The sequence below is a fragment of the Lathyrus oleraceus genome, chromosome 5 (genome assembly GCF_024323335.1).
Source record: "Lathyrus oleraceus cultivar Zhongwan6 chromosome 5, CAAS_Psat_ZW6_1.0, whole genome shotgun sequence".
Taxonomy (NCBI): Eukaryota; Viridiplantae; Streptophyta; class Magnoliopsida; order Fabales; family Fabaceae; genus Lathyrus; species Lathyrus oleraceus.
The window spans coordinates 392,751,458-392,770,763 of NC_066583.1; the positions used below are offsets into that span (position 1 = coordinate 392,751,458).

General features: G+C 36.8%; 1 protein-coding gene across 7 annotated transcripts; it reads left to right on the forward strand.

Annotated features, from left to right (window-relative positions):
* Positions 1-8,113: 8,113 nt before the first annotated feature.
* On the forward strand, positions 8,114-14,759 carry LOC127085029 (zinc finger BED domain-containing protein RICESLEEPER 2). 7 transcript variants are annotated; one of them, XM_051025595.1, is made up of 4 exons: positions 8,169-8,344; positions 9,472-9,534; positions 10,067-10,180; positions 11,884-14,116. In XM_051025595.1, the coding sequence occupies exon 4, from the start codon at positions 11,893-11,895 to the stop codon at positions 13,915-13,917; it is 2,025 nt and encodes a 674-aa protein (XP_050881552.1). In that variant the 5' UTR covers positions 8,169-8,344; positions 9,472-9,534; positions 10,067-10,180; positions 11,884-11,892; the 3' UTR covers positions 13,918-14,116. The 7 variants fall into 7 exon arrangements, 5 of the variants coding, with proteins under 5 accessions (XP_050881553.1, XP_050881552.1, XP_050881549.1 ...); XR_007788890.1 differs by lacking the exons at positions 9,472-9,534; positions 10,067-10,180 and adding an exon at positions 14,628-14,759 and having other exon boundaries at positions 8,170-8,344; positions 11,884-13,982; XR_007788889.1 differs by lacking the exons at positions 9,472-9,534; positions 10,067-10,180 and adding an exon at positions 14,145-14,465 and having other exon boundaries at positions 8,170-8,344; positions 11,884-13,982.
* Positions 14,760-19,306: the final 4,547 nt, after the last annotated feature.

Here is a 19,306-nt window from a genome sequence, read left to right on the forward strand (position 1 = left end):
TTTGTCTTATAAATAGATGCGTTGTGTGACCAATTGTTCCACAGCTCATATAATCATTTGGCTATCATGTTTGGTGTTCGTCGTCGATACGGTAAGGTGATTTATGCGAGAGACAAACCTCAATTGCTGATGCTGTTTTGGAACATCACCACGTTCGATCAACTGAAGAGGGAGCTGGTTCGATGGTTAGACGGGAAAATACCAGAAGGGGAAAAAATCAGAAGTATTGAGAGACTTGACAGTATCTTTGGTTGGGTGCGAATGAAGACTGATAAGGATGCTAGGGAAATGATGTTCGGTCGAGACGACATTAATTTGATTGTTGTAATCAGTTAGAAATATTTATGTTTTCAGATGTTTTGTACTGATGTTTGTTATGAAACTCGTTGTAACAAGAACTTAATGATATATAATGATTGATTGTTACAGAAATACAATGTTACAAAAAGCTTAAGATCTAGATGATGCTCCTTGATTGGGACAGTTGTTTTTGTTGTGTCCTGGTTGACGACAGATACTACATAATCTTATCATTTTATCTGTGGAATCCATCTCTGTTCTGATACGTGTGCTGTTTGGCCTTCCTTTCTTCTTTCTACGCATCTCTTCATTGTGCCAAACAATATCTCCTTCATATGGAGGCCAGTAATCCTCCATTGGTAGTATTGAAAAGCTTTGACTATATACATTCATGATGGTGTTGGCCTTGTACACATCAGATAAATGGTTGTAAGCGTCTTGACAAGTATAAGCGCATGCTGCAATGACATGAGAGCAAGGTATGCGGAAGGCCTGAAATTTTCCACAATCGCACCAACTTTTGTGTAGTCTAACAGCGTAGGCTAAATTTGGTCTCCCCTCGTTGTTGCCCATTGTTTCCTGGACGCTGAAATTTTGTTTATGACGGTCAAAGACTGTTACAGCGTGTGTCGTAGCTTTGATGCTCTCCTCTTTCATGACCTTCATGCAACACTCACTGAATACTTGTCCGAACATTAACGCTGCACTCCATCTTTCACCTCTGGTTGCGAACATAGAAGCCAACCTATAATAGGTTGATCTTACCAAGGCGGTTATCGGCAGATTTCGAATTCCTTTGAAAACCCCGTTCATGCATTCCACAATGTTTGTTGTCATGTGGCCCCATCGACAACCACCATCAAATGCTCTTGTCCACTGCTCTACTGGTATGTTATTTATCCATCTCCCTGCGTCTTCATTAGACAGTCTAATTTCATCACGATAATATTGAAATGACGGTTGAGTTAAAGCATACCCAGCATTCACCACCTTCTTGCGAAGATTCTTATCTTTTATAGCACGCATGAAGTTTTGTGCAATGTGTCTGATACAGTAGACATGTGTAGAAGGAGGATCATGCCATCCGTTGTCATGGTTGTTGTAGGCACTCTCAATGGCAGCATGTCTATCAGAAATCAAACATAGATTGGCTTGTGGAGCCACATGCGTTTTGAGATGTCGAAGAAAGAAACCCCATCCACCAGCCGTTTCACCTTCAACAAGAGCAAAGGCAATGGGAAAGACATTGTTGTTACCGTCTTGTGCAACCGCCATGAGCAAAGTACCCTTGTATTTTCCGTATAGCCAAGTGCCATCAATTTGCAAGATAGGTTTGCAGAAAGCGAAACCTTTGATGCACGGGTCAAATGCCCAAAAGAGACGGTGAAATATTTTATTACCTGTAACACAGGTTCCGTCTGGCATCATTGTTGGCACTGTTTCCATAATTGCCACAGTTCCTGGGACATATGTTTTTAGTGCCCATAAAAATCGTGGCAATTCCTTGAATGAATCCTCCCAATTGCCGAAAACCTGTTCAACAGCCTTTGTCCTCGCAATCCATGCTTTCTTGTAAGATGGAGTATAATTATATGTTGTTCGGATATGGGATATAATTATACTCACCTTCACTGATGGGTCTTTATTTACCAATGGTAGAATGTCTTGACATATCAAAGTTGTGCTCAGTTTATGGTGATCTTGTTCAACGTGAGTTGCAACGCAACTGTGCGGTGGGTCTATTGAAGCGATCTCCCAAGAGTCATTTTTCTTCTTGTAAGACGCAGCCAAACAAAACTTACAAAGCATGTTACGACATTCAATAACATACCTTCTAGAATCAGTGCGTTTCACTGTAAAGTCAGCAAAGTTGTTCATGTGGAATTTTTTGATTGCCAAAACACATTATTCTTTGGTACGAAACATGTCTCCCACCTTTAATTCACCTACTGGTCTCGGATACGGATTATAGAAGACACTGTCAGATGTTTCATCGTCGTGAAGATCCATATTTGTCATATGTTGAGGCGGATTATAGACATGACTAGGAGGTATTGGTGGTGGTTGATCATCATCTTCATCGTCGTTGTTCAGTATGTGATCAACTTGTATCTCGATCTCCTCTTCTTCTTCATCAACAACGTCGACTTCTACTTCTGCTTCTGGGTTGAGTTCATCTGACCATTGTGCATCATCTGCATCATCTTCACCAGCTTCATTCTGATCGGTTAGCTGAGACTGTTGAGATGGTATACATGGTTGTAGAGTAATGTACAACTCGATACAATTGTTGCCTGAATGTTCATGACTAACAAACATGTTTTCAACATCTTCATCGTCTCGTACCTTAAGGGGGAAAAACTTGCATTGACCATTCTCAAAAAATATTGGATTTTGATATGTGATCTTTGACACAATACCTGATCCTATAAAGGATTGTATTCTTTTTTTCAAATGCAAAAAGGTTGCATTTCTCTTGATCGTGATTCTAATGGTATCAGTGTTTCGAAAACAAAAACCATGAAGCTCAGACTCAAAAGTTTCACCGTTGCAGTGAACGTTGACACTGTATAATGATGAAGATAACATTGTGGAGATGAAAACTATTTTCCTACTGCAGATGAATGTGAGTGAAGTGTCTTGGATGTTGATAGTAAGACACTTAAATAGATGGTATCAATGTCTCACATGCTAGCTAGTTCTGAGATGATGTGTCGGACATTCAAGCTACTCTGAGATGATGTGTCAAGCATGCAAGCTAGTTCTGAGATGATGTGTCAGTCATGCAAGACAGTGTGAGTTGATGTGTCAACCATGCAAGCTATCAAGAAGTGACTCTTCAGCATGCAGGAGACAAGATAGCCACGTGTCTGACATGTAAGCTAGTTCTGAGATGATGTGTCAGTCATGCAAGACAGTCTGAGAGGATGTGTCAACCATGCAAGCTATCAAGAAGTTAGTCATCAGCATGCAGGAGATAAGACACCCACATGTCGGACATGTAAGATAGTCAAAGATGATGTGTCAACCATGCAAGCCATCCACAAGTGACTTGTTCAGCATGCAGGAGACAAGACAGCCATGTGTCAGTCATGCAGATGGTGTCGCCAAATGGTTTGGCGCCTCCATTTAATGCTTGTACATGGTCGCCAATTTAAGTGGCGACCCCATGCAATCAGACCTCGAAACCAAGCATTCAGACCTAGCCTTGCATGCATGTCCCTATGGAGGCGCTAATTTGAATGGCGACCCCTCTTTAGGATTGTACATGGTCGCCAAATGAGGTGGAGACACCATGCAAACACAAATTTTTATGCTCTCATCCATTTGCCTATAAATACATCCACTCCTTCAACACTTCTTCCACACTAACATTCTCACTACTTCCTCTACAATACTTCTTTTACAATTTCATCTTCAACAACATCTTCCAATTTCATCTACACCAACTCCCCAACAATATGTCTTTACTCACAATGGGCGAAGCACACAGAGGAACAGTTGCAAACATCGCAACATATGTAAGTTTTTTCTTTTGTTAACTTTTTATCTTTCTTCTTCACTAACCCCATTTTATTTTGAATTACCAACTTAGTCAAGTGTTATATTATTTCTATTATAGGATGTATCAAGGTTTTGAACTCGAGTTCACGAATTTGTCCCAATGGACCCGATGATTCAACCTTATGTTGAACTCGCCGGTTTTGGTCATATTAGCAAGATTATGTCTTGGTCTATAGATAACAAGTTCATTCTAGCCTTATGCGAAAGATGGAGGCCAGAGACACACACATTTTGGTTTCCAACCGGTGAGTGTACCGTGACGTTAAAAGACGTCTACATGTTTTTAGGACTACGAATTGAAGGCAAAGTTGTTAATGGTAAGACCAACTATGCAAATTCAATTTGCATGGAGCTTTTAGACACTGATTTGTTATATGATAATGCTAGAGGTCAAGGTATACTACTCTCACGCCTAAAGTCATATTATAATAGTTTATATTTAGATGAGCATTCTACCGAAGATGCTCGAATAATAAAAACTAGGTGTTACATTATGTTGTTAATAGGATCCTTTTTATTTCCCGAAGGTAGTGGTTCTAGCATGCATATTATGTACTTACCTCTACTTAGACATGTAGATAGAATAGGTAGTTACAGTTGGGGATCCACTTGTCTAGCCTATCTCTATAGTTCATTGTGCAAAAACTCCCACAAAGACACATCTACATTTTCTGGATGTGCTGTTTTGCTACAAGCATGGGGTTAATCAAAACTACCGTCTCTAGCACCGGTCAATAACAACCCTTTCACTTTTCCATATGCAAAAAAGTAAGTTGTTTAAATTGCTATATCTTTACTTACTTCCTTAAAGTTTATTACCTCAAACTATTTTTTTTTAAGTTTTTGGTGTAGATGGTCGGCACGTGGTATGAGTTACAGCAGATGTCCAAGACACTGTATTACTCAGTATCGCAACCTGTTGGATCACCTTCGACCGACAGACGTAAGCTAAATAACTTCATTATTTCGTCATATTATGTTAACTTTTTCTACATTCATTATAATCCTATCTTTTTTAACATTTCAGTTCATTTGACGTCCATACCTTAATCTGGATCATGACCATGAGGTCAACGCTGAAGACGCAGCTGTATGGACAACATGCACACCGATAATACGGTTCACAACTGTGGAGATGCACAACATCGATCGTGTGAAGCTGTAGTTCGGTATGGTCCAGAATATCCCAGATCCCCCAGCTAGCCTAGGAGAATGGCATATGCGTAAAGTGAACGACCAATGGAACTTCAACCCTTGGCAAACCTTCGCAAGATCGGAGTGTCGCAAGTGGAAGCACCGTCATGACCATGTCTTAACTGACGCAGTCATGCCAAATGAGGTAAAACCAAGTCGTACTTATATGGCTTGGTACAGATCGGTTGGTTTTCAATTCATCGCCGATGATATGTACCTCTACGACCCACGCCAGACAAGTTACACACAAGAAGGATCAACATCTAACCCCCAACAACATTCTCAGCCCGATTACTCACAACCCCCTATCCGTCAAACTTTCCGTTCCACAAACACACAAACATACAACTAAAACATGCCATTAACCCAACCCCAATACCAAGAATATACCCCATACCACCACCAACAAATTGACCATCAACCTCAAACCGAACATCGGTTCGCACCTACACCATCACCCTACCAAAGTCGCATTAGCCAAAACACTAACCGCCCCTCCTCCTACCGTAGCCAAGAAGCCCAAACATCATAAAACCAAAACATCCCACAACCATATCTATTCCAAACACCCCAACAACCTTTCCAACCTTTCCTAGACGCATCATTCACACCCATGTCTCCCTTCAACCGTCCCGGTCTCCCATCCATGAGTCAACCACATCCCAACTTCTCTGGCATGGGTCATGAGCTCAGCTACGCCGGTACACCATCATTGAATACTGAAGACTATGCTGACTTGGCTGAATACCTCAATGGATCTTCTCCTGTAGGAGGTAATGACGCTCCTGGCCCCTCAGATGAACAAACACCGGTGCAGAATCGTCAACGTGGGTTAGGGCCAAGGGTTAGGGTAGCTAGGGGATGTGGGACCGGAGGTCGGTTAGGTGATCCCGGTCATCACCATTAGGTTTCTTTGTGTAAACTCCAAATTTTATTAATATCAAGTCGTATTATATCAAATTTATCTTTGTGTAAACTCCAAACATTAGGTTTCTTTGTCTAAACTCCATTTTGGCAAAATTGACATACACATGTTTTGACTGAAACCCTAATTTTGGGTCAACTACCCAAGAACCTAACTCACTCATTTTTTATGATTTTGAGGTGGGATAAAGTGAATTGGAAAGTTTGAGATGTCTACTTAAATTGTTATGTTGGACAAAATTTCATAATTCAAAAATAAACACATGTGATAATACAAAACATTATAGGCCACATAACAATTGAAATGTCAAAGAGTCCAAGTTCAGGTGCCCATACCTTTCTCAAAACAAATGCAAATGATGCAAAATTCTAGTCCAAATTCATTGTCTTGAAAATATATACAACTTTTATGTTGAAGGTTTTGTCATTTGAGGGTTTTATCATTCAAACAGAAGGGCTTGAAGTTGGTCCCTTTTGGCAAAATTCACATACACATGTTTTGACAGAAACCCTAATTTTAGGTCAACTTCGCAAGGACCTAACTCACTCATTTTTAATTATTTTGAGGTGGGACCAAGTGCATTGCAAAATTTGATATGTCTACTTCAATTGTTATGTTGGACAAAATTTCATAATTCTAAAAGAAACACATGCGATAATACAAAACATTATAGGTCAGATAACAATTGAAAAATTCAGAAGTCCAACTTCAAGTGCCCATAACTTTCTCATGAAAAATCCAAATGATGCAAAATTTATGTCCAAATTCATTGTCTTGAAAATATATACAACTTTCATGTTGGAGGTTTTGTCATTTGAGGCTTTTTTAAGGGAGTCGCGAATTGTATTTTGGGATTTTTTTTCGAAAAATTAGGCTATCTCGGTAAAAAAACCTGGAAGATTCTAGGGGAGGCAGATTCATTGTGGCATAAGGTTTATCTTTTAGATATGGGGAAATCAAGTCTTTTATCCTTGATCCTACTATTTCTGTTACTAAGCATACATCTTCATTATGGTGGAGGAATTTTGGTATTTCTATGGACTCTTGCGGTGCTGCAGGTTCTTGGTTCAGTAAATGTATAATTGCTAAGTTTGGAAACATATCTGATATTGATTTTTGGAGACACTCTTGGTGCGAGGCTGATCCTTTATTGCTTCAATTTCCTTTATTATTCGATCACTTGCAAAAGCCTAAGATTTTTTTTGCAGAACTGGGTTCCTTTGTAAATGGCATGTGGTTGTGGAATTTAGATGGCTGCCCCTCTTTACCGCCTCGTGCTAGGCAGGAGATTGACACCTTACTTGTAATCCTTCGTGAAATTGCGCCTCGACAACACATCCAGGATAAGCTCACACTAGATGCAAATGGTTTTTCGGTTAAATCAACTTATATTAAATTAAATTCACTGTTGATTCTGGATTTTCCCTTGGATGTTGAATCGAAGTTGGCTTTAAATTGCGTTTGGAAATCAAATGTTCCAAGCAACATTTAGGTATTTGCGTGGAGATTCATTCTAAAAAGGCTTCAAACAAGAGATGAGTTGGCTAAGCGGAGAGTTATCTCAGGTGTGCATAATCTCGTTTGTCCGCTTTGTTTCAATCCAAAAGAATCTAATTGTCACTTGTTCATTCGTTGTCCTATTATAATAGATGTGTGGTATTACATTTCAGATTGGGCGGAGTTAGGTAAGCTTAGTCCTTGAGTTGATATTTCTGAGCATTTGTTGCGTTTTGATTTTGCTTTCTTGGATAGGTTGAGACCTGACTTCAAAATAATCATTTGGTTAGCTGTGGTTCGAGCTGTTTGGATTACTCGTAACAATATTCTTTTTAATGATGTGATGAAATGGGTTCCAAAAATTATTTTGGTGGCTAAATTTTTTTTCTTAAGATTGATTTGGAGCTAGATTTAATAGCACTCTTTCTTATTCAAAGGAAAATTGATGCCAAACCCTATAAATTGTTTGTCTTAGGACTCTCTTTTTATAATTGTATTTGGATCGAGTACCCTTTATGCTCGCTTTTAGTACGTCTTTGATTATAAAAAAATTATATTATTTATAATCAAATAAATAAATAAATAAATAAATAAATATATATAAACTTTTGAATTAAAAAAAATAAAGAGACTATAGAACAGCACAAAAAATACACACATTTATAATCGAACCTAACACAAACGCTGCGTTTTAACATTTCAACGAAAGAAGAAGAATAGGAGCTACTGTACGTGAGATTGTTTTTTTTCTTTCTTCATCTTCTTTCATTTTTTTCCCATTAAATTAGGGTTTTCGCGAAAACCCATAGTTGATTTTTCTTCCTACGCACTCCAATCGCTGAAACCGAGCCATTGTGATACACGGTGCGATGTTTCTTTCTGTTTATTCTCCCATTTCGAATTTGTTTTACAATTTATGTTTTTTTGTTGGAGATTAAGTTTTATTTAAAATTTCAATATTTAATACACGATTATCTGGAGATGTAGAACCAGTTTCTTATTGGGTGTTCCAATCCTGTGTCAGATTTTTTTTTTTTGGTTTCAGTTGTGTATATTAGTTTTGTTTCTTTTGAATAGTGTTGTTTTAGTTTCTGTTTTGTTTCTGAATTTGATTTGGGGCTCACTTGAGTAGTTAGTTTCTACCGGATTAGAAAGAATCATTCTCTCCCAACATGAGTAGTTAGTTAGTTTTAGCCATGGATTGATAGATGGCAATTTTTGGGTTTTAGATGTTTCTTAAAATTTAGGGACCAAATCCCACATTGCCTAGGTCCTTGTGTTTTGAACCAGTAACAACTTGTTGGAAGATTGAGCTCATGCTCACATGATTGGGCCCTGAGTGCTTCTAAATTCATTGTTGTCATTTGTGGATAGCAGATTGTTAAAGTTTCTGCTATGCAATAGTGCTAGAGTGCTGCTATAGCGGTTATTTGACAATATTTTGTACTAAACAGCACATTGCAGACCTATAGTGATTTGTTCGAATTCCGCATGTTATAGTGGCTATTTAACTATTTAACGACATTTAGTTTTAATGCAAATCTTAGATTTATATCCCCGTGCCTAAAATAGTACAACAACAACCAAGCCTTATCCCACTAAGTGGGCTCAGCTACATGGATCAATCTACACCACAATATTATATCAAAAACCATGTTCCTATCTAGGTTGTCAATAGCGACGCAGTGTAATGGCATGGCCCCTCACCGCTATGCTATTGGCCTGTGAAGCGCTATTGACGATAGCGGTCATAGCGGCCGCTATCAGCGCTTTTGTAGTGGCACTATGGCGGCACAATAATAGTGCCATCTCAGTTTGATGACAGCTATTCTCAATTTAGGGAAAATCCTACAACCTTTGTTATGTTTGCCTTGCCTTATTTCTCTTTTGATAACCATGACATCATCATTCCCTGTCATTGCAAGAGTAACCCAATCTCCAACAATAAAGGTTATTTTAAATCTATTGACAATCTTGATATTGGTTGGCAGTGGAACTCTTATAAAGACCGGAGCAAGAAAACAATTGTTTGTGATTTTTGTGAGCACCATTCAGTAAGTTGTAGAAATACTTTTCCCCTCTATGTTTTATATTCTTTTTTTAACCAAAACTTTGCCTTTTTTTTTTATCTTTAACACATTTCACTTGATTCAACTTGAATCAATTCTGTTCTCTTTCTTTCTCTTGCCTTACCAAGCCTATATATTGATTTTTGTCTCCTTAATTTCTTAGATACTGAACCTCATAAATTTTCTCTACATTTTAGACTTTTTTTTTTGCAAAGGCATTTTAGACATTTGTTTTCTTCCTGGATTAGCCTCTTATGTTCTGTATGATTTCAGAATTCACTACTAGAGCCAAATAAGTCTTTATGTCTGCAGTCCCCACTAGTCTCAGGCTATCTCTTCCATATTGTTTATATGTTGTTGCAAGTGTTTAGACTCTGGCCTTTTTTATGGTTAAAATAATCAATTTCTATTCAGAGATAGTTGCTACATTCTATCACTAAGAAATTAAGAGATTATCCTGAATTTTTGTTTGGTCTGCATACTGAGTACAAATAGTTTTCCTGTTGTGATTGTTTAGATTTCTTATTACCTTGCTCTGACTTCATGGGAACTGTTGGGTACTGAATAATAATAGAACACCAGACCAGAATGATGTTGGGTGATAAGCTTTAGCTGTTGAGATACACTACAGGTTAGAGAAAAGTCAGTATTTTTAGAGTCTCTTATTGTAGTCATGTAAAAAGATTTTTAAATAGGAAGATAATACATTGATTGTAGTTTTAAAAAGGACGATTAAGGATGCCTTCTACTGTATTGTTATGGTTTAAAAAATGAACTTTTCTGCTGGTAAAATTTGGGCTGTTACAGCCTCCTCCTGTAACTCTAACCACTCGGCATTGCCATGTCTATCGGTTTTGTTTCACGCATTGCCTTCTGTTAAGCTTGTTGAGCCAACAAATCTTTATCCCTCCTTTGCTATAAATTCAAAATTGTCTGTTTCGTTGAACCTTGCCACTTTGAATTTGACACCAGAGTTAATTGTCATTAGATAACAATTGTTGGAACATAAACTAGTAACAAAAGAGAAAATAGAACACACAAATTGCAAACAATGGACACACTATTTGTTTACACAGCTCAACCAAGTGTGCCTACACCTGTGACTACAGAGCATGGCAAGGTTATAAAACATCCTTTACATTAACTATAATAAGAAATTTGCCCAAGTTTAATTTTATTACATTCTAAACCTGTCTTAATTCTTTAAATATCTTGAATTTTTCCTTAAATAAGTCCCACTCAATTTATATTTAACTATGTATGCATGAGTCAAAGGTATATAAACTAGACCAGGTATGCTTCTGGTAAACCGTAAGCCAGCCAGTTTATCAGTCTTTTCTTATCCTAATAAGTTATAACCAGATGCACTAGTTACTGATAAAAGGTTAACTGAAACAGCCAGTTAACTAATATAACGGTGTCCACTAAAAAATGATTGGTGGCTTGAACTGATCTTAATTCTTTTGGACAAGGATGTTGTAGGTTTAGTTTTGTCGTTGGCTTCAACACAGTGAAAGTTGGAATTAATATTCTAACCCCAGTAATTAGGGTGTAGAGGTGAGTGCGTCAGTCTACGACCAGTTCACAGTATGTTTTATTTATATGCCATGCATATTACTATAGTTATTGTATACTTATCAACAATTGTCAATAAGTTATTAGAGCCTATAAAATCAATGAAATTAAAGTAAGTGTGGTCTGGTTGAAACATCAATCAGTCAACTATTATTACTGTATGATAAATTGTATACTATTGAATGTTGGACAAGGTTTTGTAATGTGTTCAATCTCTGAAGCTGATGTGTGAACTATGTTTTGTGTAAGCCGCTCTTAAATAACCCCCCTCAGCGGGGTATTTCCTTTTTATCTTGTAATTCATATCGACAATATTTCCTACTTAAATATATGTTTTAAATCTCCTTGCATTTTCATAATTTTAAACACATGCGCACCTACATATTGTTGACAGCAGTGTTATCAAATTGCGGCGCCATGACAGCTATGGCGGATATACACAGCGGTTTTTGGGCTCGCCGCAATTGTAAATATCGGCCGATATGGTGGGTTTTTCCGCCATAATCCGCTATACACGGCGGTTTTTGGGCTCACTGCAATTGTAAATATCGGCCGATATGGTGGTTTTTTCCGCCATAGTCCGCTATAACAGCGCCACAAAGCGGCCGGTACGGCGGGATTTTGGCTCTCTGCCATGGACCGCCATCCGTCATCGACAACACTGGTTGACAGTAAATAATGCTATCATGTTCTTTGCATTTTTGTCCCTTTGAATAGAAAACACATTAATCAAAACTAATGGGCATGCTTTTCTTCCAGGTTTATGCGATGGACATGACTGATGCAGTGATTGTGAAATCTAGTAGGTTGAAATCTGTTGTATGGAATGACTTTGACAGGATTAAAAAAGGCGACACATGTGTGGCTGTTTGTAGGCATTGTAAAAAGAAGCTGAGTGGATCAAGTACGAGTGGAACATCACATCTAAGGAACCATTTAATCAGGTGTCAGAGAAGGTCTAACCATGGTCTAGCGCAATACATTACAGCGAGAGAAAAGAGAAAGGAAGGGACTCTTGCAATTGCAAATTTCAATTTGGATCAAGATTCAAACAAAGATGATACCCTTAACCTTGTGAATATAAAATTTGAGCAGACACAGTTGAAAGAAGAATCTCTCAACACTGGAAGTAGTAACTTCGATCAAAGACGTAGTCGATTTGATCTTGCCCGCATGATTATTCTACACGGATATCCCTTGGCCATGGTTGAACATGTTGGTTTCAGAGCTTTTATAAAAAACCTACAGCCCTTGTTTGAGCTTGTTACGTTGAATCGGGTTGAGGCTGATTGTATTGAGATATATGAGAAAGAGAGGAAAAAGATGAATGAGATGTTGGATAAATTACCGGGAAAGATCAGTCTTAGTGCTGATGTGTGGATTGCAACGGATGATGCTGAGTATTTGTGTTTGACATCAAATTACATTGATGAATCATGGCAGCTAAGAAGGAGAATATTAAATTTTATACGGATTGATCCTTCTCATACTCAAGACATGCTTTCACAAGCTGTGATGTCTTGTTTGATGGATTGGGATATTGACCGTAAATTGTTCTCCATGATTTTGGACAGTTGTTCTACCTGTGATAACATCGCATCTAGAATCGGTGAGAGACTTATGCAAAACAGGTTTCTTTATTGTAAAGGTCAATTATTTGATATACGCTGTGTTACCGATATTCTTAATGTCATGTCTCAGATTGCTTTGGGAGGTATAAGCGAGATAGTCAATAAGATTCGTGAAACTACTCGATATATTAAAAGTTCGCAAACTGTACTGGGAAAGTTCCATGAGATGGCTAAAGAAGTCGGGATCATGACACAAAAATGCTTATTTCTAGATAATCCAATGCAATGGAATTCGACATATTCAATGCTTGAAGCTGCTTTAGAATTCAAGGATGCTTTAATTCTTTTGAAAGAAAATACCAATGACTGTAATATCTCTTTATCTGAAGTAGAGTGGGAAGGGCTCTCTTTATCTGAAGTAGAGTGGGAGAGTCTCACCACAGTTACCGGCTACTTAAAGCTTTTTGTCGAGGTTATAAATATTTTTACCAGGAGCAAGTATCCAACTGCAAATATATATTTCCCTGAGCTCTGTGATGTTAAGTTACATTTGATTGAATGGTGCAAGAATTCAGATGTGTGTATCAGTTCTTTGGTTTTGAAGATGAGAAGCAAGTTTGACGAGTATTGGGAAAAATGTAGCTTGGGGTTGGCAGTTGCTGCCATGTTAGACCCTCGATTCAAGATGAAGTTGGTCGACTATTATTACCCCCAAATCTATGGTAGCATGTCCGCAAGTCGGATCGAAGAGGTCTTTGAGGGGGTGAAGGATCTTTACAGCGAACATTCCATAGGCTCGCCGTTAGCTTCTCATGACCAAGGATTAGCCTGGCAAGTTGGTAACGGTGGTAGTCCACTTTGCTTGCCGTGGTCTGCAAAGGACTCGAGAGACAGGCTGATGGGGTTCGACAAATTCCTCCATGAAACTTCTCAAGGCGAAGGTGCAAAATCAGATCTAGAAAAGTACTTAGAAGAGCCTCTCTTTCCGCGAAACGTTGATTTCAACATATTAAACTGGTGGAAAGTTCACACTCCGAGGTATCCTGTCTTATCCATGATGGCCCGGAATGTTTTAGGAATTCCAATGTCAAAGGTCGCACCGGAGTTGGCGTTTAATTATAGCGGAAGGACCCTTGACCGTGATTGGAGCTCACTTAATCCGGCTACTGTCCAAGCTTTGGTGTGTTCACAGGATTGGATACGGAGTGAACTGGAAAACTAGAGTTTTTGCTTTTCCCTTGCATTCTAACTGTACATGCCAATTCTCCCCTTAGACATATCACCATTGTAAGTTGGATCTTCTCCTAACTCCACATTTCAATTTTCTTTACCTTTTGTCTGCAAGTTCTATTTAGCTCACAACCTTATGAAACTTAGCTACTTCATCTATGATAATTTCTAGAGCATTGGTTTTTTGTTAATATTTCCGGTCACCCGTCAAAAACGAAGTATCTATTTGGGCAAGAGAAGTGGTAAATATTTTGTCGGTATAAAACGGCCATGTTTGTGGAATATAAGGGGTAAAGACCCTTCACGCCGCGAGCATCGCGAACATGATGCCAACATATAGAAATAGCCTAGTAGCATAAATTGACTATCTTTCAAGTAGTTTATTTTTGGACAGACTGATGATGTTATAAGACTAAAATTTTAGCATTGGGTTTGTTTTTTATATGCAAGAAGATTTTACATCCTTGGTGTATGTTGCAAGGATTCAAAAAGTACTTGTTATCTAATTGAATATAATTAAGAATGAGAAAATAACCGTAAGGTGCACATGTATATATCAATATACACAACAAGAGAATAGGAACTACATAGATGTTTAACCGAATTGTGGACTCCAGAAACAAATTTACTTCTTTTACTTGAAGTAAAGAAAAGCAAGTATATTTTTCTTAAAATGGTATAACGTTTATTTTCTTCATACAGTTAATGTCAACCAAAGAAAGAAAAAGTAATTAAAAGGTTGTAACTTGCAAGTGGTGTAAAGTGAGTTGATTGAAAATTAGTTGGAAGCGTTTATAAAAGAGATGAGCCCTTAAAAAGTAAAATTCTTGTATACGGTGTTTATCATTTCACCATGCTGTAATAATACACTTTATATAAATCTTTTTTTTTAAAGTAGAATTATGTTTTCTTCTCATCTTCTTTGTTAGTTTGTTAGGTATATTTCGCTTCTTCCCTAATTTCTGATTTTTTATGTCTTTTTATGTTATTGTTTTTTTTAATCACATTTTTATCGCACATCTGCACATCTTCTTCTACAATCTCTCTTCTCTTTTGTTGTTTTTATTTTTATATTGTTTTATGCTACTATTTTATATTCCACTTTAGTCTAATTTGATATTTGTATTTTAAATGGAAAATTATTGTCTAAATATGATGAATTTTATTGTTATTTGATAAGGTATGAATGACTAAATACAAAGTTATGTTGTCCTCTATATGTGTATGTTGGTCTCAATAAAAATCTTGTAAAAAATTGAATCAATTCAAACCGCATTAGTTTGATTTGGTTTTACTTCTAAAAGTCAACAAAATTAAATCGAACCACATGACTTTTTCTCTTGCAGTTCAGATGACTTTTATCGTCAAAATCGCTCAAACGACACCATGTACAAGTCATTTATAAATCAATCCCATAATAAATCATACACATTTGTCATTCAAAATAAGATCAAAATAGAAGAACCATTACGTATATGCCAAATACAAAATGTCAAAATGTCATAATCAATCCAACAACAAACCATAATACAAAATGTCAACATATCAATATATAAAGTAAAAGATAATTACTGCATATATTTGAACATCTAAGATGACACATAGAGTGGCCGTCTGAGGAGTGCCTTTCTCAAACTCGCCTCTAGCCATGACCCCTCTCTCCCAATAACCATAACACGATGACATATTAATAACACATCAATGACAAGACCCACTCTCGAATACTCATATTCTAAGATCTCTTGATGTGGTGTCATGTAAGAATGCGACACTCTATAAAACCATTAAATTTAGATGTATATCGTACTTCATGGACGAGAAGCTGACACATGTCATACATCCTCCAGGACCAGATGATCATAATAATCTGCAAAAATCTCATGTAGAGGACAGTGGCAGAAGGAGCAATGATGGAGTCTTTGAGTATACCCTGAATATACTCGAACTGCCGCACGAATCGCTCAGGTAAATATGGGTGCATAAGTCAAGATCCAAAGATCAACCATTAAGAGTACAAGACTATCACCACCAAGGGTCGTGTCTCACGATGCTCATTGTACGAGATAAAACAAATATCATCCAACATGATACAGTCATGAGCAAATAAGAATGACCATATCGTCTAATTCCTTCTGAGCGGAACGATCAAGCACGCATGTGGCAAAACCTTAAAGTAGTATTCAACGTATGCCATGCTGAAGAGACGTTGAAAATGATTGTTGATCCATGCCTAAAAATGGTTTAGATGAAATATTTGTAATGGTGCAATTGAAATTAATATCACTAAAGGTGCAATTTTTTTATCGTAAATTGACAGTTGCTTACTGTCAACCATTAAGTCTTCCATAAACTACCTTCAGCTAACTTGGAGTAGAGGTACATCAAACAAGAAACTCCCCAGTTGTACTCGTTAATTCTCTCAAAGTCAATGAAATATCCAAGGTAGATAATGTCGACATATGTCACAATTTTATCCACATATACCAAAATCAAGAGGTATGATCTTAATGCACATACTCTATGTTATGCAACCCGTGCATAATCACCATCAGTATCCACAACTGCAACCTAATGATTTTCATACGGATCCACGAGAAATGAAAACATAACACGACATTATCTAGTGTCATCTATCTCCTATTGTAATTTTTCTAGGTCAACTCCCAAATAAGTAAGTATAATGTCCAATACCTCGTGTCTATTGGTTATGAAGTAGTCTAATAATTTTTCCGTGATTGAAAGATATAGGAGGTATGGTACATCATCAAGTGTGATGAACATATCACCAACCAAAAGATAAAATTATGATGTCTCTGTGTTCACTTCTCCACAAAAACAAACAATAATATGTGGTTAATAACACTAGCAAACAAAGTTTCTCCAACTATAGATCACGAGGGTCTAGCTTTTTCCTTACGAATGAAATCATGTTGGATCACTCTATCATGTATTACTTTTTCTTTGTTATCAGACGTTTTTTTACAATAAAAAATCATGTCAACATAGTTCAAAAATAAAAAAACAACAATTTTTCTCAACTTGAAAGAATAGAAATTTTTATGATTTATAAACTTTTTTCAAATTCTTTCTATTGCATTATACACCAAATTAAAAATATGTTAATCATAAGTTTTTCTTTTATCATTTTCTTGGAACATTCTCAATAAGCTGAAAGATTATATCTCTTTCTTCTCTTCTCTCTTCAAAGCTCTTTCATTCAAACTCTTAAACTGAACTTAAGAATTTGTTCCCCCATCCAGGTACACAAAAGTGTGACAATATTATTCTCATATAAGTTATTTGGTTGTTATGTTGTTTTGCTACAAAATACTAGCATATAAGGACTAATTTTAATATCGAGAAATATTATAGAGACTCAAGTCAAAACAACTTTTTGGAAAAAAAATATATTTCCTTATGTTTCATTATTTGAAAAAATAAATATTTGAGAACCTTGAACTTTTTTATTAATTAAAGTGATAATAATTGATTATTTTTACAACCCTATTGGAGGGGATCTAAACTTAGTACATGAGGTTATAAGACTATCTTTTTATCATTGGGCTTGTTTTCTATAGGCAAGAAGATTTTACATCGAATTATAGTGTAGAAACAAATTTACATCTTTTGATTGAAGTAAATAAAAGCAAGTATATTTTTCTTAAAAGGGTATAACGTTTATTTTCTTCATACAGTTAATTAATTTAAACCAAAGAAAAAAAAACTAATAAAAAGTTTGTAACTTGCAAGTGCTTTAAACTGACTTCATTAAAAAATACTAGTTGAAAGCGTATATAAGAAAGCGGAGCCCTTAAAAAGTAAAATTCCAAGATTCTCTCGGCAAAACCTGGTAATCCTATAATTATACCCATATTTCTACGATTTAATTTTTTGGACCAAAATACCCTCGTATAATAGGGTATATTTTTTAAAAGTTGATTTTTTTCTTCATTTGCGCTTCAAGACTTCTGGATCAGCGTTTTTGGCATTGTAAACCGAAACACTAAGAGTAAGTCTTCCGATTCACAAAACATATACCGGAACACTTTCTAGAAGACTTCCGGTTCGCTGCAGTTTTGAGGCATTGAACCGGAACTCTTTAAGAAAGACTTCCAATTTGGAAGAGTGTTTATCGAAACTCTTTGTAAAAGACTTCCGGTTTGCATTCATTTAACCGGAAGTCTTATGGGAAGTGTTTCGGTACTCAACCTTGTTTTTTATCATATCGAAACTCTTTAAGAAGTGTCCCGGTGCGTATTTTTTTTTATAATATTTTTTAAAAAAATTTTTTATAATATTTTTTTATAGTGGTTCGAAGACGAGGTGCAGACGGTAGGATTCCAGACCGTAGTTTAGGAAGGGGTGCATCTTCATCTGTAACAGAGCCGACTGACTATCCAGGAGGGCCGTATGATACGTCTCTTTTGGTAAAGTACGAGCATCATGTTGCTTGCCATTTATGGTTTGGTGAGGTAAATAAACGGCGTATATTTGAAATTGAATAATATTTGAATATTTTATATTGTTTTTTATAATATGTGTTTTAATCTTTTTTAGGAAAGAGGTCCGAAGAAAGACTTAAAGGTTACTGGGCACGGACTTAAGCTGACATCGAGGGTTCCACTAGCTCTTCTATAACAGGTGGAGAGTTGGGATTCTAGGTTTGGGTTATCTTCACTTCAGAGAACTAGTTTGAACAAGATAGACATTGTAGAAAGATGGCATCTAGAGACATCTTCATTTCAAACGCCGTTTGGTGAAATGAGCATTACTTTGGATGACGTCTCATGTCTGCTTCACTTGCCCATCAGGGGTGTGTTTTGGAGTCCTCAGGATGTCACTGAAGAGTTTGCTGTTGAACTTGCTGTTGACTACTTAGGAGTGTCACATAGTGAGACACAATCACATGTTCGTAGCTGTAGGGGTTCTTATTATAAATTGGAGTGGTTATACGATTTATTCGTACAACATATAGTTGCTTCTAGATGCGCATATGTGACTAGAGCATATTTGTTGATGTTGGTGGATTCCATAACTTTTGCCGACAAGACCTTTACACTTGTCGAGTCACGATATCTCTTACTGTTTACGAACTTAGATAGATGTTCGGGATATAGTTGGGGAGAAGCTGCATTGGTTACCCTATATAGATACCTTGGAGATGCGTCCATGTTCAGTTGCAAGCAGCTCGGTGGATATCCTACTCTCCTACATGTATATAATTTAATTTTGTTTATTAAGTGTTGGATTCATTTTATAAAGTATGTTAACTTAATTTATTTTGTTTATTATGTTTTTATTTTGTAACAGTGCTGGATTCACGAGTACTTTCCAACTGTTGGAAAAAGAGGAGAGAATTGGAAACCAGCTAATAATTATGG